Source organism: Diuraphis noxia, unplaced genomic scaffold, assembly GCF_037042655.1.
Source record: "Diuraphis noxia isolate RWA-SAM2 unplaced genomic scaffold, SU_Dnox_SAM2 contig0003, whole genome shotgun sequence".
Taxonomy (NCBI): domain Eukaryota; kingdom Metazoa; phylum Arthropoda; class Insecta; order Hemiptera; family Aphididae; genus Diuraphis; species Diuraphis noxia.
Window position 1 is genome coordinate 61714524 of NW_028301713.1, and position 24339 is coordinate 61738862.

The 24339-nt window shown below is 27.1% G+C and overlaps 1 protein-coding gene across 6 annotated transcripts; it reads right to left on the bottom strand.

Moving 5' to 3' along the window:
• Positions 1-201: 201 nt before the first annotated feature.
• LOC107163638 (bromodomain-containing protein 3-like) lies at positions 202-23642 on the bottom strand. 6 transcript variants are annotated; one of them, XM_015511137.2, is made up of 24 exons: positions 23477-23642; positions 21287-21341; positions 20289-20522; positions 19460-19654; positions 19225-19392; positions 18141-18449; positions 17989-18072; positions 17817-17918; positions 17602-17747; positions 17362-17515; positions 15233-15746; positions 15011-15169; positions 14672-14779; positions 14121-14246; positions 6456-6508; positions 6277-6379; positions 5171-5341; positions 4753-5058; positions 4471-4622; positions 3787-3930; positions 2692-2856; positions 2463-2590; positions 2251-2401; positions 202-1716 (listed from the first exon to the last, which is right to left on the bottom strand). In XM_015511137.2, the coding sequence occupies exons 1-24, from the start codon at positions 23500-23502 to the stop codon at positions 1645-1647; spliced, it is 3825 nt and encodes a 1274-aa protein (XP_015366623.1). In that variant the 5' UTR covers positions 23503-23642; the 3' UTR covers positions 202-1644. The 6 variants fall into 6 exon arrangements, with proteins under 6 accessions (XP_015366623.1, XP_015366622.1, XP_015366626.1 ...); XM_015511136.2 differs by having other exon boundaries at positions 14999-15169; XM_015511140.2 differs by lacking the exon at positions 23477-23642 and adding an exon at positions 22659-22974 and having other exon boundaries at positions 14999-15169.
• Between the last annotated feature and the right edge of the window lie 697 nt (positions 23643-24339).

Here is a 24339-nt window from a genome sequence, read left to right on the forward strand (position 1 = left end):
GCAGAAATGAATTTGAATATTCAATGACTATTTGGTATGCAATGAAAATATATGAATGCTAGGCTGCTCCTTAGAATGGTTAAGCCATAGAACCTTCTATATATATATTTTTTAAAGTTAGGTTAGATATGTATAAATGTCAATTTATATTTTAAATACATCAATCACTTTAACAGTTATATAAATAAATAGTTAAATGTATTTGTTAGTGTTGTTACATTAGCAAACCAAAAAATCTGTAATTTTTTCACATATTATATAGTATATTACATACAATATCTCAATAATTGTTTACATCTTTATTTGTATGTAAACTAGGTGTGACTTAATGTATATGTATATTGAATACATAACACCAGATACAATTTCAAAATAATGTATAAAATAATAAAAAAATTATACCTTCTCAGTGGCGTGTTTAATGCTAAAAATGTGACACTAAAAATGTGGAAAATATCAACCACTATAGTATGCAGAATGTAAAACACCTGTATTATATAATAATTCTCATATATCATAACAAATTATAATTAAGTTTCAAGTTATTAATAATATACTAAAAAATAAAAATAAAAATAAAAATTGGCCATTTTATACACTAACAAAAGTTCACTTATGACCAGTTGATATTTCTTGAAAATAATAAATAAATGAGTACAATAATAAAAAAAAAAGATAAAACAACCTGTGTTATAGATTATTTTGTTATTTTAACTATGATTAACAATCTTAACACACAAAACTTTGCATAATTATATATTAAAACTAAATTATTTTTATAAGTTTATATATTTTATGTTTACATATATAATACAAATATAAATTTTTTTTTATTATAAATTATGCAAAAGTTATATTTAGTAAACTAAATTTAAGATAATACTGAACTCTAAATTGCTAAAGGGAGAAAGAAAAATGAATGAAATAATAAAAATTAGTTGATATTAAAATATTTTGCAAATTGTAATATTTTATTTTTATTATTATTATTACTTTTTATTATTTTCTTTAACATATAACTATTTTTAGTATTATACAAGGTTTTGTACAAAATTGTTGTTGATTTATGTACAATTTGATTAGGTACTTTTAAATGTAATTTTATATACATGAACGACAAAATATAAATATAGTATTTGGGTAGCAAAATTATCAGCCAACAGGCACTGCATTCAAATACTTGTATATCAAAACAAAAATAATAATAAAATATGCAAAAATGTTATCCCTAAACTGTTTACCTTAAATATGATTCTCAACACTAATAAGACATATTTTGAGCGTATCGAACAAGTTGTTTGTTAAATATAGTTTACATAAAACAAATAAATATGTGTCAAGTCCAGTTTTCTTAACCACATTTAGGTTTCAATATAGAGAAAAAAAACTACTAATTTGTCAAATCTAGAAAACGAATGTAGATTAAAGTAAAATAAAATTCTGTCTTCACAAAAAAAAAAAAAAAAAAAACTATAACATTATTCCAAATGTGAAATTCATTCATAAAATGAATTATTTACATGGAAGGCACACATTTACTCTTATTTACACAGATATACATACTCTAAATACATAGGATGAACAGACAAATAGAAGATCTGAAGATAAATTATCTCAGCATAAATTTATTAGTCATCGTAGTTATTAAGGTGCCAATGTTTGTTCGAATGCTGCCATAAGATCACTCTGACGATTCATGTCAATCTGGTTTACCATCTAAATTAGAAAAATCCCATTTTATTTAACTTCATTAACACACACATACAATAACAAATGAATAAATCTTTTATTTATTATAATTAAATTTAGATAAAATTTCAAAATCTAATTGAATCCTCAATTACAAAATTCTTTTTCAAAAAGGGTAAATAAAATTTTACTGTAGAATTAAATAAATAAATATTTATCTATCGTTAAATGGCAAAAAGCCATTAATTTTAGAACTGATCCAATGATAATTTTTATCGGGAAACTTTTAATACATGTATTCATTTAATTAGTTCCAATTAAAAAGTTAATCTAAAACCATAATTGGGAATCTTCACACTTTTGAATATCGGATGAAAAACTGATCATAATTTCAAAGTGATAAGCTCTATAAATTCTTAAAATTATTTAAGAGTTATGTATTTGATAAAATCAATCAATTCATAGATATAAGTATATAATTATTTAAATAAAAATTAAATCTCAATAATTTAATAAAATTAATAGCTTAACCTATTCAGGGCTTTAAATAAAAAAACTTACAGCTTCTCGACGTCTTCTCTCTTGTTCCCGTAATCTCTGCCTTTCACGTCCTTCAGCAGCACGGTCTTGACTGGGACTTGAACTATCATCTGTATTGCTAGAAGCTTTCACTTCATCTAGGCGAGATGATTGTTGTTCAGCAACAATTTTTCTAAACATTATATAAAAGATAAAAATAAATATTTAAATATAAAATAAATAAAATAATTTACCTAGCTTTTTCAAGAGCTTCTTCCTCTTCCTTTTCTCTCCTTTTTTCATTTTCAATACGAATGCGTTCTTTTTCTGCTTGTTCTTTTTGATGACGCCTCATCTCTTGTTGTTCAATCAATGCACGTTGCTATAAAATTATAATAAATAATAAATAATGATACATATATTATAGATATTAAAATGATATTTTATCATTTTTGTTATAAAAAAAATTAATACTTGTAATACCTTTTTAGCATTTTCCTTTGCTTGCTTTTTAAACTGCTGAAAGGAATCAGCTGTAGATGGTTTTATTGAAGCTCCAGCTACTTGATTATTAGCTTCTGTTGCAGCTTGTTGAGCTAATGAACTCCAAACACTAGTAGCAGCATTTACAACTCTTTGATCAGGTAGCTATTTTAATTAAAAAAGGCCAACTTATAAGTTATAAAAATAAACAAAAATATAAGAAGGGGCATTTCATACTAGCAAATATCTAATGCAGTTGTTGAGTTGTCAAAAACATCAATACATTTTATATTATTCAAGAAATAATAGTTCTGTCAGATTTATATCATAAAAAATATAATTATCAAGAATTATTATCTTTTTAGAAACATAAATTGCGAAATAAGATTTTAATAAAATGCTTCAATATTATATATTTTTGAGTGTTAGCCAATTTGGGGTACAATCAAAATATATAAATTAAGATAGTTTTTCATTACAAATGCAATATTATTATTTTGTTAATTAAATTGAATAAAAAATGTAAAAAATATTTACTGAGATAATAAAAATGTTATACTCAAAAAATATCAATTTTAAAAACTACATAACTAGTCTGTTCAGAATGAGATTGGTACAGGAAGTGACCTACTGTGCATGGGCAACAATGACAAAAACAGATCAACACCATGTACTGATTTTATTTTGAACAGACTATAGTTTAACATTTAAAATTAAAAAAGCTAAATAAGAATTACTTACAATAATATACAAACTAACTATAACGAATAATATTTGCAGTAAATAAATTATCTATAAAAATGAATGGCCTTTTAAATAATTAAGTCCTGTGCATGCATGCATAAAAATTAACTAAACAGTTTTATTTTTGATTAATAAAATATTAAATATTTCTCATAAGCAAAATTTAAAGCATAAAAAAAGCGAATGCTAGTACACAAAAAATATACCGAAAGTATAAATAACTAATCTTCTCTACAGTGAAAAATATATTAATGCCAACTTTACTACACAACAAAATTATTTCTATCACTAAATTCACCATACAGTATACTAGGCAAAAATATTTCAGCAAGCTAAAAATGTGATAATTACATCTGCTGTGTCATAAGAAGGCCCAATATTAGGATCCCATGGGACAGGGAAAGAATGTAGATGGTGGTGGTGGTGGTGACGTAATGGTCCCATAAATGACGCTGGAACCTGAGGGGAGGAATCTAAATTGAACTGTGGAAATACCTGAACCCCAAAATAGTGTTAAGGTTAATAATGTGTTATTTATATGTTATGTAATCAGGATATTTCTGTCAATTTACTGTCACTAATTTATTATTAACAACTTTACTATTTATCCATAACCTTCATGTTTAATAAAAATAGTACGAAAATAAATTATGTTAAGTTGATAAGTTGATTTATTATTAATAAAAATAGATTGTTATATTCTGTGGTATAGTAAAATAATCTTAATGATCTTATTATTTTTTTTCGAACAGTAAACCAAAATATCTTAAATACATACATGCCACAATCCAAATACATAAAAAAGACAATATTAAGGTTTTAAACACAAAAACTAATGTTCTTAATTAAAAACCTAAATTGATATTGAGGTATAAGTAAATAAATATTTATTAATTATTTATAAAATTAATAATTGTTTTTTTTTTTTTTTTTTTTGTGATTTATGTATATTAAACAAACTTATAATTTAAATGTATAACCCAAGTGCGTAAGTGGATATTGTTTTTGATGAAATAGCATATTTTTAAAAATTACCTGATTTGTATTTTGAATAACTGGAGTAATAGGTGATGGGCGAGGTTTACTATCTATTGGAGGTTGGACCATTAATGGTGGTGTAGCTGAATGATGAACAGCAGCTACAGAATTCATGACTGGTGCTATATCAACATGCTGAACTGAATGTCCTAAAATAAAATATACATTTAAGAAATATTATACTTTAAGAACATTTTATTTATTAATTAAATATTTTACAGAAATGAATGATTAAAATTGATTTGTCACATACTTAAAAATTATATTAAATAAAATTACCGTCATTAACTAGAGAGTTGTGCATGTTAGATGTGGGCACAACTGTATGTGCAGCCTGTTTGTCAGGAACACGTAAAGAATTATTATTGGTTGGCTGACTGCTAGGAGGTGTAAGAGGATCAAACACTGAAGCAATTGATGAGAGCACTGTATTCTCATTAGGCATTGTCCCTAGAGAAACTATAGGTTGTGAGGTACTGCTAACTGGGAGTCCAGGCTCTGTTTTAACTTCGACCTTAGTTGGTTGTAATAGAACTCCATTAGATGTTATATCTTGAGTTATTGATGATGCATTCGAATCCCCGTCTAAAATAATCAGTTTTTCATATTATTTAACTTAAATAATCAAATTTATTCACAAAAATCAACAAACATCAACATTTGAATTGATAAGAAAACATATTAGAAAATTAATTACTTGATATATTTCCATTTGTTGTAGGAAGACTTGGAGCTGTAGATACAACTGGTGTTGGTTTAGAGTGAATTGCAGGGTTTGCCTTTGAAGTATTAATAATCATTGAATTTGTCTTGGAAGTATTAATAGGCATTGGATTTGTTACTACTGGTGGTTTTTTTGGTGGAACATCTAAAATGTTTAAATAGTTATTAATTTATGAACTTTATTATCTGTTTGAAAATAAGAGACAACAGTTAAGGGTATTAAAAGCTTACAACTAGTATCAATTACAATCTTAATACTAAAAGCAAAATGTAATTGAAAAAATAATTCATGCAAGATATAAAGCAGTGTATAATTTATGTACATAAATATTTATAAATGTCCACAATATGGCAATACAATTAATTAGCTATTGGTTATTCAAGAATAACAATTCAAATACATTTTTAAACTTATCGCCTTGATAAAAACAAAATAAAACAAATACACTTCATTTATAAATTATGATCAAAATAATTAAAAATAATAGGTTATTAACTAATCAATTTAAATTGTATCACAATACAGTGTAAACACTGTAAACAATGATAATATTTATGATTTATTATTTTTAAACTATAACTATTAAGTACACTACTAAAAAACATGCATAAAAAAAATTAAAACCAAAAGACTGAAGATAATTATTTATTTGAAAAGTAGTTAATTAAATAACTAGATAGATCGTGCAAATTAGAACTGTTAACAAATAAACTTAGCAAAGACAAAGTATCTACATTAGATACTAGAACATATACATACTATTAAGTGATGATGTTTTATTATAATAGTAGGTAAAAACAAAATATAGTATATCTTGCATTATTTATGTATAAATATTAGATGGTAAGAAATTTTTTTCCAAAATATGTATGAAAAATGTGGTTGTTAATAAAATAAACCAAAACTGAAGTCATAATCAAGTGGAACATAGACACGTGCAATATTAAACATAAAAATCTAAAATTATATGCAAAAATAAAATAGAAACTCAGTAAATAGTGCAACCAAAATCCAAAAAGAAATAATAATTTCAAAATTAAAAAAGAATATAAACTATTCCATAAAATTGAAATACTAACTCTGTTGAGCGTTAACAACTGGTTTGTTGATCGAATTGACAGATGTTGAATTTGGACCTGTTTGTTTCAAAGAATTTGTCGATTTTTGGCCTTCAGCCGATTTCTATAACAGACCAAAAACCGACAGTTGAAGAAACAAAATAAATGGCACAAACAAAAGAGAAAAGAATCATACTCACGTTTATCGACACGTCGTCGGACAAACGTTTCTTCTTTTTTTGCTTGTTGCCACCTTAAAAAATTAAAATACTTGGTATTTTTTTTTTTTTATTATTATTTTTTTTTTTTTTACAAATATTATGTTCTATTAGAAATGTTATTAGAAATTTAGACGCAAATAACAACAAAATAGATTCTAAAACTTGGAGGACCTTTACACGCCTAAGAAATAAATAATATAAAAATTAAATAAATAAATAATTACTTAAATTGGATATTTTAATTGAAAATCTTTAGATGACAAATAAGATTTCATAAAAGATTACATTTAAGAGTTAAATTCACTATGGTTTAAACTATTTTAGTAACTTTTTAGGTCATTTAAGCTGTTGTAACATATTTTAGTGACTTTGTACATTAATTAAACATATCTGCATAACATGTAATATAAACATAATATATTATATACCATAAAATGGAATAACTTTGAAGACTATTTACTGTTTTATAATGATTTTACTTTTAACTAATGGAAAACTCTCAAAAATTAAATCTTAGTTACAGCTAGGTACTAAGCTTAATTTTTTAACGTTATATTTTTAAAATTTCTGATGTCATCTTCAGAGATACCAATCTTTATAAAATGGTATAAAAGTTATTCCATTTTATGAAAAAAACATAAAATTATCATGGTACTCTGATGGATAAAAATATAAGTATATCAAAGTATACCACAAGATCAAAGTTACTCCATTTTATAGTAATTGAATGAAAATAACATTTGTAAGTAATTAAAAATATTTATACAGATATCACGAAGTTTAGAAATATTAATAGGTAACATTTATAGAGAAAAAAATCCATTAATTTAATAAATATAACATTGATTTTATTGTAATAATGTTTTTATAAAACTATCAAACTTTTTATAGTATAAAATGTTGCCAACATAGTTTTAATTCGTCAATATTCATAAAAAATATAATTCACTATTAATAATTGACTAATCGACATTATATGTTCAAGTGGGTAATAATTTAAATCATTCAAAACACTTTTCATTAGTGTTAACTTGCAAACCATTTTTAAATTTTAATATCATGTTTAATTGAAGAAAATAATTTCTAAAATTACTATCTACTTATACTTCTTTTTACTAAAACTTTTGTAACACATACAAACATCAAAATAAACAAGTAACAACATATAATATACATGTTACATATGTATATATATATTTATTTATTTATACTATGAACCATAATAAGGTTATAAAGATTGTAATAATATTAAACTGGATAAACAGTCAAATTTTAAAATAATAAATAAATATGATTACCCTAATAAAAACTTAAAATATATTTATTGCCCAATTATTTGTTTATCATTATAAGATAATAAACCAGAGTGCAAATGTGAGCAAAAATTATAAATTAACAAAAAAATTAAAAAATATATATACATTTTATTATGTTTGATTTGTATATTATCCAAGTATACAAAATTAATATGTTACAAGTGTACACGATTATTTTTCATGTCAATTTTTTTTATACAAAATAAAAAAGATAAAAATTTAGTCAGTTTTGAACACATTAAGGTAGTTAAGCGTAAGAGAGTTAAGTAATGTGTTACTTAAAATTATAAATCTAATATGGCATCGTAAATACAATAAAAAATAATTTTAAAAAAAAGTACAAAAGAATAACATATGGACGGGTTCTCATTAAATTCAACTTACAAAATAATTGTCTTGAAAATATATAAAAGTTGATAGTTAACTGTCTTTATGAGTTCGGGACGAAGGCTAAGAGTGCAAACAATAAAAAAATTACAATTGTCATAAGTAAATTAAAACCATCGAGAATGTGCATTGTTTGCAATCAATAAGGGGTACTAAAAAAACTGACATGTTACTTAAAATATGATAAAAAATTCACCATTATTAACTTAAAAACAAATGCTCACATGTTCTGCACTCTAGCCTAATCCCTGAAATATTTTAATTTAAAATAGATCTCCAAAAATCTAGCCTTCTGGTTTTTTCAACCCTTTATCGGTTATTGCATCACCTACAAGAGACAAACAAAAATTGTTGATTTTGAAAAATTGAATCTACTTAAAATTTTAAAAACACATCACTATGGTTCGTTTTGAGAACAATAACCAAATATCACATACTAACAATACTCAGTACAAATTAAAGAACAATTATTTACTTAATGATCATTAATACTTGACAACTTATGTGAGCATTGAACAATAATTTCTAGATAAAAAATATTAGACAAAATATACACTTGTACTTTCTTTCTATATTAAAAATCATTGATTACACATAAAAAGCAGGATATAAAAGTGAGATATAGGAGTGAGGGTTGTAGTATATAAATTACAACATTTAAATATTATCTAGAAATTAAGTTACTATCTTAGCAAAACATTAACTTTGTTAAACAGATATTTTTTACTTTCTTTAGTTTTATTTGTAATTATCTCAAAAAAAAAAAATTAATAAATCAATATTTTTAAGGATATATCTTAATATCAATTACATAGAGTAAAGAGTTTACACATAACTTAAAAATATTAAAACGCCCATTTACTCACTCAGAGTAAAAAAATCGAACTTAAATACAATATAAAACTTAAGCACTCCAATTTCCTTTTGAAAAATATGAGAAAAGTAACAGATACTTACTAATCATGAACACTCTGAGGAGATTTATATCTACTAAATTTTAATTTACTAAAACAGTTTTAAATATTATAAAAAATTAAATATTTAAGTATTACAATAAATAAATAAAATTTATATTTAAATGTATAATTATGTTTATAATTTTAAAATTTTAAAAGTATCAAGTTCATAATTTTAAATGAACAAAGTACTATGTTAGATAGAGAATCAGACAAATTAATATGACTATAATTTTCACTAATATAAAATATCATACACGTACTAAAAAAAGAACAAATTAAGCAGTTTATATTAGCGGTTACTCAGTGGCGTGGTGTGGAATTATCAGTGGTGTAAGCAGTCACAATAAATTGTACCCATCTATACCTATAATTTATTTTTACTATCCCTATAAAGCTGGCAATTTATTTTATGGTTTTTACTTTACAAAAATTGTAAAACTATATTACATAACAACTTTTTTTTTTATCACACTCACATATGGTAACATTATTATTTGTTATACCATTATCATTATCACTCAAGACGCAATAATTTAAAATATTAATATTTAAATAATTGAATTTGATTTCAAATTAGTGAATAAGTGATTATCGGTTTTTCATCAACCGGTGGCCGAAAACCACCAATGTTGTTTATAGATTTCCAACAATAACAATAATAAATTATTTTATTATTTTATTTTATCAAAATTAGAATTTAATCATAGAATTTTAAAATTATACCTAAAACGATTTACAACTGAAATTGTAAGTAATACCTACTACACTGCTTATATGTACGCCACGCCACTGTAACCACTGATGAATCTTAAATAGTTCACAACATAGAAATAATATTAAAAATGCATTTAAAAAATAATGACAATAATGTGAAACAAGTCAAAAAAATTATTGTCAAATTGAAGTTCTTAATAAATTCAGGGATTGAACAATCAAAAAACATAAATTATATTTTTAACATTTTATAGACAATTCATGATCAGACATTAATTTTAAACATTTTCCCTTAATCGAAAGACGAGAAAAATAGAACTAATAGCAGCCATAATATAAAATATATACATAAGTATTTCAGTTTTAATTAAGAAATAAAATGATTTTACACCTACAAAGACAATAACTAAAATTATATTTTGAAAATTTAGAAAAAAATCAGTTTTATAATTCATACAAATCCAAAAAAATGTATAATGTTATATACGGTATTCCAAAAATATTGGTGCAATAAGTAGAAAATGAATTGCTATTTACTTGATAAGTGTAGCATTTTAAGTTTACTTCATCATAGATTTTTTTATGTAATTGTAAAATATATTTCATCTGTTTACAAAATAAAAACAATAAGTAAAAAGGATGACATATGATAAGTACAAAAACATGGATCACATGAAAAGGAGACAATTCATTAACAGAACTCAGAAAATTTCTTATTTTTTTTATCATAGTTATTAAATATTCAAACATATATTCCTATTTAATGCAACAAAATACAATAAGATACATTATGGAGGTTCCAAAATTAAAATGATCTATAATTGTTTAAATCATAAAATACAGTGGTCACTACTTTAAATATTAACATGAGTTAGTTCATGAATTATGTTATATTTGATAACAAGACTGACTAGGCAGTTGGCATGTAATACGTCTACAACACATTTAAATACTATTATAAATTAGTCTATTTTTGTTACCATGATAGGTTAATTCTGTATAAACTATAAATAGGTATATTGCAAATTAGACATTTGTCTTTAGAAAAAAACAAGTTTAAATATTGCAATAAATATTTTTAATACGATTTATTGGTTCTTAAAACACGCTCCCTTAATAATATGTTAAATTGCAATATGTTATACTTTTAAGGTTGAACCAAACCCAAAGTTATTCCTAAAATTAATTAAACCAATCAGAACCAGACCAATACTACATTTTTATTCCAACCTAACCTTAACCAAACTAAAATTCTCAAATATTATATTCAACTCAGAACAAACTTTAAAAAGTCAGATTTGAAATTAATATAACTATATCAGAATATAAAAATATATTTTTTTTTTCGATTTTTATCGATATTAATCGATTTCAAGCCCTGCTATTATCGATATTTGTATTATTATTTATATTATATTTTTATCTGCTAGAGGGCACCACCGGTGTAACTCAGTTTTTGTCTCTAAATCTCTAACTCACAGGAGTTAGGTCCATAATTTATGCTATAAAACCAACTCCCCGACATTCTCTGTCATTTAAAAAAAATTTGAGCCAAAACGGCCCAGCCGTTCTCAACTGATGCAATTTCGAATTTTTTGTCTCCATTTTTATATATATAGATTACTTAAAATAAAAATTCAGTGATTTAATAATATTAATTGAATTATACATTTTTATAACTTTATAAACCATTATTCTTTGAAATGAGGCTGCCTTCACCTATTACAAGCAGTGAAATGCATTACTGACCGTGCTAAATAGTGGTAACCAGTCAAAATACCTTTGAAATATTTTTATAATAGAAATGTCTATGAATATCCCTCTAGAGAGAACAATAAATTTAAATGCCTTTCTTATTTTACAAGTACCATTTTATAATATACAGAAAAGCTATCCTATTGTTTTACATTGAAAGCGGTTGAATATTATAAGATCAATGCAAGTACCAAAGATGAGATATTTTAAGAGTTTGAATAAGATTAATAAATTAGGTTTTTTAATCATAATGTTACTAACATTTGAATTATGATAAATTATTTATAATAATAACAACCCTAATATAATAATTTAATTATAAATATGTGAAAAATTGTATAATATTTACATTTAATAACTATATAAACTGTAGCTCTCTTTGATACCTATATGTTTAACAAAGAAAATTTATCAAATTTATTATAATTAGGGCCCAGAAGTTGATGACCTTAAAAACAATAAAAAAATGCCCTAAAAAATGTAAATATAACATAAAAATGGCAAAAAATGTCCTAAACAAATGACCTAAAAAATGACAAATATTAGTTTTATATTAATAAAAATAAATTTTTTTAAAATATTTTACTCTATTTTACTATAAAATTCAAAATATGACATAAAAATGACAAAAATTTCATTAAAATAGGATGATAAAAAAATAAAAATATTTGTTTTACAAATAAATCAAAGCTTACAAATTATTTAAAAATTAAAATCATTGCATTGTACAATTAGAGCGTATTTTATGTTACCAAAAGTAAATGAACGACGATTATCTGTTAATAAATATTTATGACTGGAAAAAAACTTCTCTCTACGTCCACTTAAGTGATTGGGGCAAATCTGAAATGTACCAAATCATCAGCACTGAAATCATCCGGAAAACACTCACTTGAAGCTTCTTCACCATTTAAAATTTTTGAAATTTTTGACAACGACAAATGTAATCGTCGAGATGAAATTGAATAGGTACTAATCTTAGCCTGTAGTAATTTCCAAGTTTTTAGTTATAGTGGTCGACAAGAAATGATAAGAAATGAATTAGTGTGAAATCAGTAAAAATGACTAAAAATTTAGGAAAATGACCTAAAAATTTCAAAAAATGACTAAAAAGTAATAAACATCAAAAAATGCAAAATAAAAATTAGTTATTCAGATTCACATACTTATGAAACAGGTTTGTAGCCAGTAGAGCATCGTCTAAAAAGTTCCAAAAAAAAAAATGCAAAATGCATCAACTTCCGAGCCCTAATTGTAATTAAAGATTTTAATAAAATCAAAATAAAATATATTGTTTCAGGATATTTTGACTAAAGGTTTTAAGATATATACTCTATGCCATTTGCAACACTCAATACAAGAAAGATACAAAAGAATCAACAAAACAATTTATACATAAAATATCTGATCCATAAATAAATTCTGTAAAACTTTCAGGGTTTATAATAAAAAGAGTTCACAGAAAAAATAATTATTACTTCACCCAATAACTAAAATATCTATCCTATGTAATATTTAATATTTAGATGAAAAATCACTTAGTTAGCTATTGCTTAATGTTATTGTTCTCAAATACAGCACATTAAGTAGCCACCACTATATTAGCTTTTTTTTATTATATAAATATATATATAGCAGTTAAGAATTATATAGATTATCTAGTTAAATAATTTAAAAAAGAGTAATTAGTTAATCTTATGGTTATGATTAAGGGCCAGTAAATTAGTTAAGTATTAGGTATAAGTAATTTATATTTAAACAACCAGTGGTAAAGTTAAGAATTGCATATTATAAACTTCTAATCAATTACACTACCAGAATGTACCACAAACATTATATAAATTCAAATTCTACACTCTATTGTCATTCACATGTGCATAAGACATCTAACAATATCTTTCTTAATATTAATAGAATATAGATAAGTAAATTATCTTAATAACACAAACTATGTTTTAATTATTATATTAATTAACTGAGTCACGAAAATAATAAAAAATTATAACATTTAATTATTCAACACATTTTCTTTAAACTATTTGTTTCCCATCTAAAATTGTAACATTTGATACAACTTGTCCACAGAATACACCCTAATGCCACACATTGTATGTAAGACAATTATAACTTTCAAGAAATATTTTAGTACTGATTGGTTTACAAAAAAAACCTTTGATAGTATAATAGATATGATAGATACATATCATAAATGATTAACATATTACAACACATAATCGTTCAAAATAATTTACAAAAAAATTCTAACATCAGATAATAATAATATATAATAAAAATTGTATAAGGACAAATCAAACATAAAGTGTGCTCAACATAAAGCTATCAAATACTGAAGTAAATTTAAGCAACAGAGAATAGCGACACTATTTGAATTATCAAATCCTTGTTATCAATATGATTTAAACACCTATTTAAAAATGATAATGAATCTCTCAGTAGCAAATGTTTCAACACTTAAACTTTAAGTATTATTTAACAATAATAAAATCACTCACCATGTTCAGAATCACTTGAATCACTAGACGATGTTGAATAACTGGATGAACTTGAATCAGAATCGGAACTACTAGAACTAGATGCAGATAACCGAGATGGACCACTAATTTCAGTAGCTTTAGCATCTGTAAAATTAGGAACAAATTTCATAAAAATAAATTTATATAATAAATTCAATGATGCACATAAATAAATGTGTTACAATGTATTGTATTGTATTGTATTTATTGTATTAATATTTTATTTTTAAGGCGAAGCATCATAATTATGTATGTATGTATAGGTATTAGCATTTAATTAAACATTAATAAACGATGGCAGCAGGGGAGTAGTAATGTTCACACAGATCCTCCCCTGCTGTCGGTTCAAATGGAAAAAAAAAAAAAAAATGTGTTACAAAATAGTTCTTCTTCCAGTTCTAGTGGAAAATTTGATATAATTGTAACAGTAATTTAAAATTAGCTAGTATGCCATGAACCACCAAAATTAATTAATACATACACACAAATAACTTTTAGATTTAAAATATCAAGAGGCTCAAATAAATTACCTTTCTTGCCTTTTTTAGTGGACAGTTGCCCGCTAACATCTAATCGTTTGTCAATCTCGTGTTTTTTTTCTCCAAGTTCTTCTTTAGGTTTCCCAGAAACTTTTTTATCTGTAAATGTAAAACATTGATAAAACAAAGAACCATAATAAATCAGGTTAGTCTTAATTTAGCTGCCAGACTTAAATTAGCATAGGTTATAGAATATATTATATTTGTATCACATTATGTACACAGAATAATAAGTAAAAAATAAATAAATCCCATAAAAACATTTTAAAGGCAAACAAGTAAAGATAAAAGAAGAACCAGGCCAAAACCAAAACTTACTGGTGATCTTACGTGGTTTTTTCCTCAGACATGAAGCCACATAAGACTCAAGTTCCCGTAACGTTGATGGCTTAAGGGTCTCAAAATCAATCTCGATTTCATCTGGATTAGAGTCTCTAAGTGACGGCTCACGTGACTGAATTATATGTACTACTCGACCAAGTTTATCTCCTATAAAACAGATTATTATATAAGATATTAAGAGAAACAAGTACATTTAACTTAAATAAATACCTGGTAACTTGTTTATATCTAAGCTCAACTGACGTTTTTCATCATAAGACATAGGCTTTGCATTATCTTCATCTTCAGAGTCAAAAGCTGGGGCACTTACAGAATTCTTTTTTTTCGGATTATTTGCTCTAGAATTAACTCTAGGACGCTTTGGTTGTGCTGGCACTTTAGCAGGACCTCTAGTTCCAGCACCTTTACCTTTAGCTCCTTTAGTTGTTTGACCAGCTGAAGCATTTGTCATAGGATGGCGTAGCTGCTGAGCTGCTGATTTAGCATTCATAGACGGCTCAATTGGTAACATTTTAATATCATTGTTAATAGTAGAATTTGCCATAATATTCATTGGCGCACTATTGAGAGCTACAGCTAATGGAGGTTTTGATGCGGATGAAGTCAATTTGTCATTGGTAGAATGTTTCTTCTTTTTTGAATTATTCAAACTATTTTTTTTTTGTTTTTTCTTTCTAGCACTTTCTTCAACTAACCTTTTCATCTGATCTTGTAGAGCATTTAACTAAAATAATATTGAATTACAAAATTAACTATTCAAACTTATACAGTATTTTATTCTATTACTAATTAATAATTATTTTTCAATATCAGTATCTAAATATAATATCATAGTAAATAACCAGAAATTAATTAAAAACACAAAACATGGATAGTTAACATAACAAATGGTATATAAAATGTTTGTATGTCTAAAAAAAAAGGATTGAGACAGTGATACATTAAAAATTTTTACTTTTCAAACCCATATTAATTATAAGTAATTTTAGTGTGCCAAGAGACAATGTCAGAATTTTTCATTTATATCATAATAAATATCTATGAATAAGCTCAGTTAACATAAAACATGCATTGAACTACTCAATAGCTAATCAAATGACGCACATGAATATCATCATTTTATAGTTAATGCAATAGCAGAACAGAAAAAAATGAATGTTTTTAAAATCAGACTTTTAAGTTCATATCATTTTGTGATGCCAAAAATATAATCAATCAACATAAAACATGTTTAGTTGAATATATCTAAGGTAAATCAAATGACGCACATGAATATGAATATCATCATGAAAACAGTTCTTATTTTTAAACTAAAAACATTTATTTAGTATATTATATTTCAAAATCAAATCAATTTTTTTTTTTTGTACTTATAAATCACAAATGAAATAACCATTTATTACTAGTGAGCAATTATTCAGAATATAAATATTCTATCATTATAAATAACCATCAACCAAATCCAACCAACATAGAACATGCCTAGTTGAACTTAGTAAAAATGGTGTATCAAATGACGCACATGAAAATATTTCATCATAATATATAAATATAGTAATATACTAAATGCTAGACCATGAATATCATCAATATTGTAGAATTGAGAAAACTAATGTTTTAACTATTTTTTATCATAATAGTCAAGATCTATACAATTTTTTTTTTTTGTGATAAATGATTATGTATATTGAACATTTTTTGTTAACAGCTAAAATGAATAAGGTTTAAAATTTCATTTAAAAATTCCTGAAATCAGTTTGAATAATTAATAATAACAGTGTCAGGCAAAATCTATTATCATTAGTTTGCATATATATATTTTTAATTGAACTTTAAACAGATAATACAGAAAAATATTTTTATTACTATTATAAATTATCATTTAACTGAGTTACATACCCTAAAAATGAAGTGTTTTTTTAATAGATTCTTCTGAAAAGAGTAATGCAAATTTATAAAAATGTCTATTTTTGTAAGTGCTAATTTTTTATTATCAATTTCATTTAAAAAAGAAAATAAACTTTATCAAAATAAAATAAAATATGGTAAGTTTATAAGTATGATCATAAATTAACTCTAGTGATTCAGTACTGATTTACTACTACCTACTTGACAAAAACACAAAATAATAAAATTGTTTAATAAAGATAATATGCATGCATTAATATAAAAGTAATAAAAACTTTAACAGAAGTTTTGCTTAAAAAAAAATTATATTTATAATAAATAACATTGGCAGTAGCCAAAAATCATTATTGAAATGAATATTTGAATAACCATTGTATTGCTATATCAAATATAAATTAATTAAGAACTGTACAAATTTAATTTAACTTTACTTTTTCTTGGAATTCTTGAATTTTTCTTGAATTTTCTAGATCTTCAGAATCGTCAGAATCACTAAATGAACCAGAACTTCCTTCTGAACTACTTTCATCTTCCGGTTCCATTTTCATTTCTATTAAAGGTGGGTCTGGTGGTACTTTTGCCATTCTTTAAAATAGAAAAAAAATTGTTACATATAATTTAACTACCATATAATTATTTTAAGCTATTAGAATATTTTAAAGGATGCTTACTTAGCTTCAAATACAGCTTGTAGTTTCTTTGCCATTGCTACTACATCGTGATCTTTAGGATTGTATTTATAACAATTGGAAAATATTAAATTTACATCAGCTGCAAAATCTTTGGAATTTTTATATTCTCTGTTGTCTAATTTGGTCTGAAATCATGGAAAATGTTATATGATATTTAAGTCAATATTTACCTGAATGTTTCAAAGTTTTATTACCTTTACTGTTCCCAGGTCCATAGGCTTCTTAATTATGTCATGATAATCATGCAAGCCCAACCAAGCAGCATCGACAGGCTTGTAGAACGGCCATGCATAAGCCTATAAAACCAGATTAGACATCAATCAGGTATTCTTTAAAATCCCTTTTGTAACAAGCCTATGGCATTACCGCATGTTTTTTGGTAAACAATTCTTTAAGCACTTCAGTACAACCCTTCAATGCCTCAGTCAATTTTTCTTTGGTTTTTCCGTCCTAAGGTAATTATAATACATTTATAATCTTAATGCTTTGGGATTTCATTAAATAACAAATAAAATTACTGGTATTGAGCCGGATCCTCCAGTAGGTAAAGTCGTGTTTTGAGAGTATAGAATTCCTTCATCTGGTACTCTTGGTTTTTTTATTTGTCGACCAGATTCTCTACGAATAGATGATTGTAAAGGTTGTACAGGGGTTGTTGGTGTGGCCATTGGGCCAGAATAAACAGTGGAGTCAATTGAATTGATGGGACTAGGATCTGCTTTTCTTTTAACTCCTTTTTTTAGTTTTCCACCAGTTAGTGAATTTGCTGCTCCTTGAGGTATGTTTACTGGTTGTGCAACATAATCACTTGTTGTTGGAGCTAAAATCTTGAAATCAAAAATAATATGACATAATATTTTAATATTGTGCTAAGATAAGACCTACTGTACTATGAGCACGCTATACTTACAAGTGTTGTCTTTGCCTAACAAATGGTAAGCTTACCAAGATCTGTTTTGCGTGGGAAAGAACCAAGAACACTACAGATTAACAAAGAAATTTACAATACATAAAATGAAGAAATATGGCTGTAGTATTGTTTTTATTATTTCGATATCAGAACCACAAAAAAAATGGATTTTGAAATAAAAACATTTTACATGTAAGTGATATTAAAAAAAATAAAAACGATATTTCACAGATAATGTTTTCAGCTATATTGTATATCAATTTGGACAGCTTGAGTGGTTCTATCCTATGTAAAACAGTTTTTGGTATATTGTACATTTGTTAAACGGAGACAAGACATACAGAGTATTTAGTCTTTTTAATATTTTTATTGTTTAGCATATAATATAAATTTAAAGTCACACATAAACTATATGATTGAATTAAGCTTAAGGAAATGTATTAATCTATTTTTATTATTCAAAAGAAAGTTGAGTTTTACATTTTTTGAATAGTTTGTGAATTATTTTATTTTTTAAATAATTATCTTAATGGTTGTTTAATATTTAAATTTATAAATGTAAAACATTCACAAAATAATTTTATAAAACTAGTTAACCAATATAAGTAAGACATTATTATTAAGTACATTTTTTATTTTCATTAAAATAGATAATTTAAGATTCACAGCTGAATACTTTTTGCTTAACATACTTGAGGGGGTAGAGAATTATGTTGGGAATGAGGAGTGGTGCCCATAGCAGTTGAACCAGGAGGTACGGCAATTGGTTGGTTCTGAGTAGGAGGTTTTTGAATAGAATGATTTTTCACAGCCGGCTTATGTTGGGGCAATACAGTTTCTTCTTTTACCATTTGTCCCATCTTTAAAAATAAATTATAAGCATTTATTAATTTATTAAAATGATCGTAGTAATAAGATTAACCTTACCTTGGCAAGAAATATTTTTTCCAACGTTTGAGCCATGAGCACTACATCTTCACCAGGTTTATTGTATGTATAACAATTGGAGAACATTGCATTAATGTCTTGTATACATTCATCAGCACACCAATAGTAATTATTTTCTAAACGCTTTTTTACAGTACCCAAATCCATTGGCGTTTTTATTACTTTATGGTAGTCCTGCAAAAATAAATAATGCAATTATAGGTAACAATACTTAAATAAAATATAAACAAAATAATTTATTAAGGAACTATACAAATATTTGATCTTAAAAATATATGGGTAGGTATAAGAAAACAATTTTTAAATATATCATAACATTAAAGCCTATTGGCTATTATGTTTATAAATTTTGAGACTCAGATGTAGGCCCTACTGTCTATTTTATATGAATTCAACTATTATTAAAGAGGATGTCAAACCCGTAGATTAGGTTACCACCTTACAAACCATATAACATGGCCAATTAATTCACTAAACCCAGTTATGCGTAGTTACCTTTAATAAAACACTGAATTGTCTTAAAATAAAATTTTAATCGAGTTATTATTAATATAAAATTGTAATACTTTTACATAAAAACTAATAAATAAAAAATGTGTTTCCTGGAAAATATCATTAGGTACCTAAGTTTAATAAGCAATAGGTAGATTGTAAGTAAGTAATATTAAAGCTAACAACAAAAAATTGATTTCTTTGAATTCAATTTTCTATTATGAATAATGTTTGAAAATCAGAAACAATAAATGGTTTCAGAATAGTGAAACACTATACCATAATATTATAGATAATAATAAAAAATAAAAATTACGGGTAAATTGAGTTTGCTGGCGTCCACCGGCTGATGGAATGGCCACGCATGCTGATGTTTCCAAAGAGCCTTCATTACAGTTTTTAGAAGGAAGTTTAGTTTATTGGTGAGTCGGCCAGGTCGATTTGGTGGAGGTACTACGGGTGGTTGAACAACACCATTCACCGGTTCAATATATGGCTCAATCCGTGGTGGTGGAACCTCTCCACCATCAGACTTTGCATTTGAAGTATCCTATAATTTAACAGTAAAATTAAATAAATAAGCAATTTTATTTACCTGCATAAAACATGTATTATAAACATTATAAGCATAAAAGTAAAATGCGGGGTAAAATGTATGTATGAAGAGTCCGTGCCAAATGTATGTAAGGTTAGGGACTCGGCCCGAGAGCTGCTACCAACCTTATATTTAATGTAATGTCTACATACAAAAACCACATTCCTAGACATAGGTATAACATGCCAAATAAATTTGTGATACTGGTTACAGAAAGTCTCACATTAAACGGAGTTACCAGTCGCACATGCGACACAGAATACAATATTATTTTTTAACAATTTATAACATTTAAAGTTTCTCCAAATTTTTTAGTTAACACTTAATTTAATGGTATGAAAAAACCAACTGAATTCCTTGGTAAATTTTGATTATTTTTACTGGATAAATATAAATATTTATGAATAATTTTTTTTTTTTTATGCAGAAGTTTCAATTTTAAGACTGCATAAAATATATCAATTAAATATTTAAATAAATTACCTACAGATCATAACCATTTATTGATTTCATAAAATTACTATTTCTAATGCTGACCATAAGAAAATAATTCTTGTTGCAAATTTACATTTATAACTACAAATGGCATTTAACTTAATATTTAAAAAGAAATATGTTTTTTTAAGTATTATACTCAATTGAATCACAAATAAGTAATTCAATTGTACCTATATTTAGTTACAATGGTAAATTTGTAAGTTTAAGGTAAGAATACTCACTGCCGGCACACCACTATTTTGAGTCGAAACTGGCACCTGCTGCATATTGAACCCACTGAAATAATATACAATTTTATTAATTAAACATTATTTAAACATCATTAATATATAATTTACATTTGAATTCTTTAATATATAAGTATATTTTAATAGCTTATACTTAAAACAAAAACAAAATTATTCAAATAATAGTATAATACATGTTCAAATTTAGGCAATACAGTTGAATCATATATATATATACATTTATATATATAATTAGGACATTGGCTTTTATTCATTATCAGATCACTTGATCTAAAAATACTTGATAGATAGAACAATATTTCACATTATGCTTATACTAGTTTTAATATTTATTACTTTGGTGTTAAAACACATATATTTAGTTGAAATATACTTGGTATCTATCAAAATATAAACAAGTATGGTAACTACACAAATATAAAATGTTAATTACCGAAATAGAATATAGAATTTCAAAAAACTTAGAAAACTAGCAAACGTAAAATATTATACTTTTTCTGAATTCATAAAACAGAATATTTTTATTTATTCCTAAATTATGTCACATTATTCTTCTAAGCCAAGTACCAAACATCTTCGATTGAACCAATGCTTTTGTAAAACTATTTTAATAAGGTATACCTACATCTGAATACCATCCAGTCTTACACAACATTATCTCGTAGAGTGAAAATCAAATCAAAAGCATTGCATTCAATATATTATATACTTATTAAGTTATTATATGAAAAAAATTAATAATAAAACTACTTTTAATTGTAACCATTAGATTTCCTTTTAAGATAAGTATAACCTCAAGATTAAAATGAAAATTAAAGGCTTTTAAAAATTACAAAACAAAATTGATTGTCATACACAAGATAAAACATATTATTATTATGACATGTACATTGATTAAATGCATAAATTACAATGAAATGAATATTAATTAGAAGAGGACAAACAAAATGGATAAAATTTCCGATAATATACTAGTTTTAAGAGATGTTGGTAAACTAAGATGAGAACTACTTACATAGAATGTGATGAACAGTCAATGTTACCAAAGAAAAAATCAGTGCCCAGACATGTTGACACTAACCATGTCTACAAAGATACGAGATGGGTCGATGATCATGTTATACAGGCCTGAGAGAGGAAAAACCAAGAAAATATCAACAAGAAGAGTCGATAATTGGAAAAAAATCCAGTAGGGGGGAAACGAAAACTGAGGCAACCGTCGTCTACGACACGAAAGACGCTGCTCTCGGCACGAAGGACCCATTGGGGGCACGGAACATTGTTGCGGTACTACGGTTCCCTAATACAACGCACGACGGGGTCAAGACCTAACACGGGGGGCTACCTGTTTGATGGGTAAAATGTAACGGCGCGTCGGCGGCGTTGCTGGTGCGGCGGCTGCGACGACGGTGGCGGCGAGTCAGAGCATTGATTCGATGTGAACGAGTGCGCACCGAACTCGGGCGCGAAAATTAATCAGAGAACACTGAAACGACGCTACGGCAACGCGAACAGCACACTAGCGTACGCAACGCTTACACCCATGTGTGTCCGTTAAGAAAAATTAATATGAAATTTTAAATATATTTAAATATAATATTATAAAAATAATATTACAGTGTTTTATATTATTATTATTACTATTATTTGTTTTGTTATTTATTAATAACCGCCGCGACCAGTAACTGGACGGCGGCCGCGACATGTACGTGGTGCGCGCCGTTTGTGTGTGCGTGCGCGTGTTGGCGCGCTTGTGAATGTGTATGTGTGCGTGTAAGACGTGAGTCTGTGTATGTGTGTACGCGCGCGCTTCAACGAGTATGTAACGTATATGACGCGCGCGCGTGTGTGTGTGTGTGTGTGTGAGCCGCCAATACACCGTTAGCGTTATTTTACGGTTTTGGCGCTTACGCCGACATCAACATGGCGGGTTCCCCCGCGCCCGTCCCCCCCAATAGACTACGAACGCGGTTTTCCGGGGGGCTACCGGACACGATTTTCGACGAACGAAGAAAAACAACACGACGTATACCTACCAACTTTTTCTACCTAAAACGTGGTAAAAACTATATCGCTAGGAGTATTTGGCGGAATGCTCCAGGCCACCATCGCGCGTGCGACTAGACTGGCGCCTAATGCCCATTGCCTAGCGGATAAACGTACCTTTCGACTGTGGCTGAAACATACATAAACCGTACGCTGGGGCTAATAACGTGAACGACTGCGGCGATGGGACGTGTTGGTGTTGCGCGCGACAAATGACTTCTCGGCGGCGTCGAGATGGTAACTCGACGGTGCGACCACCATCATTATGATCGTAAAACGTATTTAAGTCGCCGTCGTCGTCGCTGCTATTACTATTATTGTTATTGTTATTGTTGTTATTATTATTACTGCGGTCTGCGACGGCTACGGCTGCGGCTGCGGTGGCGGCGGCGGCGGCGGTAACGCGGCGCGTACTCGTCGGTCGCACGTCGACGTATATCCCGTGTAGCTGATGGCACGCGCGCACGGACGAAAACACCTATACCAGCTAACTCGGCACTACGCGGTCATTTCTCGATAGCCCACTTCGGTCCCGGCGTATCGGCAATAAATTAATTTCCGTACCAAAAACGGAGAAACTCGCATATACGACCATTAATGCCCGAAAACTGCCGAATGGCGGGCGGGACGGGGTGGTGTATAAGGATGCAACGTCCCCATTGGCCGGACCGGGTCACGTGACGGGCATCATTACGATTCCGATCGATTTTCCGAGAGCTAAATCTCTTCGATTCAACCGATCTTTCTTGCGCTCGGCCGTCTCGTTCGACCGTTTGCGAATCAGGTCCAGAGCGTTTTATAGAGTCCAGAACGTGTCTGTGTTTTTCCGCGACAACCGTTCTTTCGGAATGGAGATGCGATTAAAGGAGAAAGGGCAACAGCGCTAGTTTTCGCCTCTTCCGTCCGCGAGACGGTGCACAATCGTTCATGGAGCAAACACACAATATTGACAGTGGTCCCATTGTTTTGACGCCCCAGTG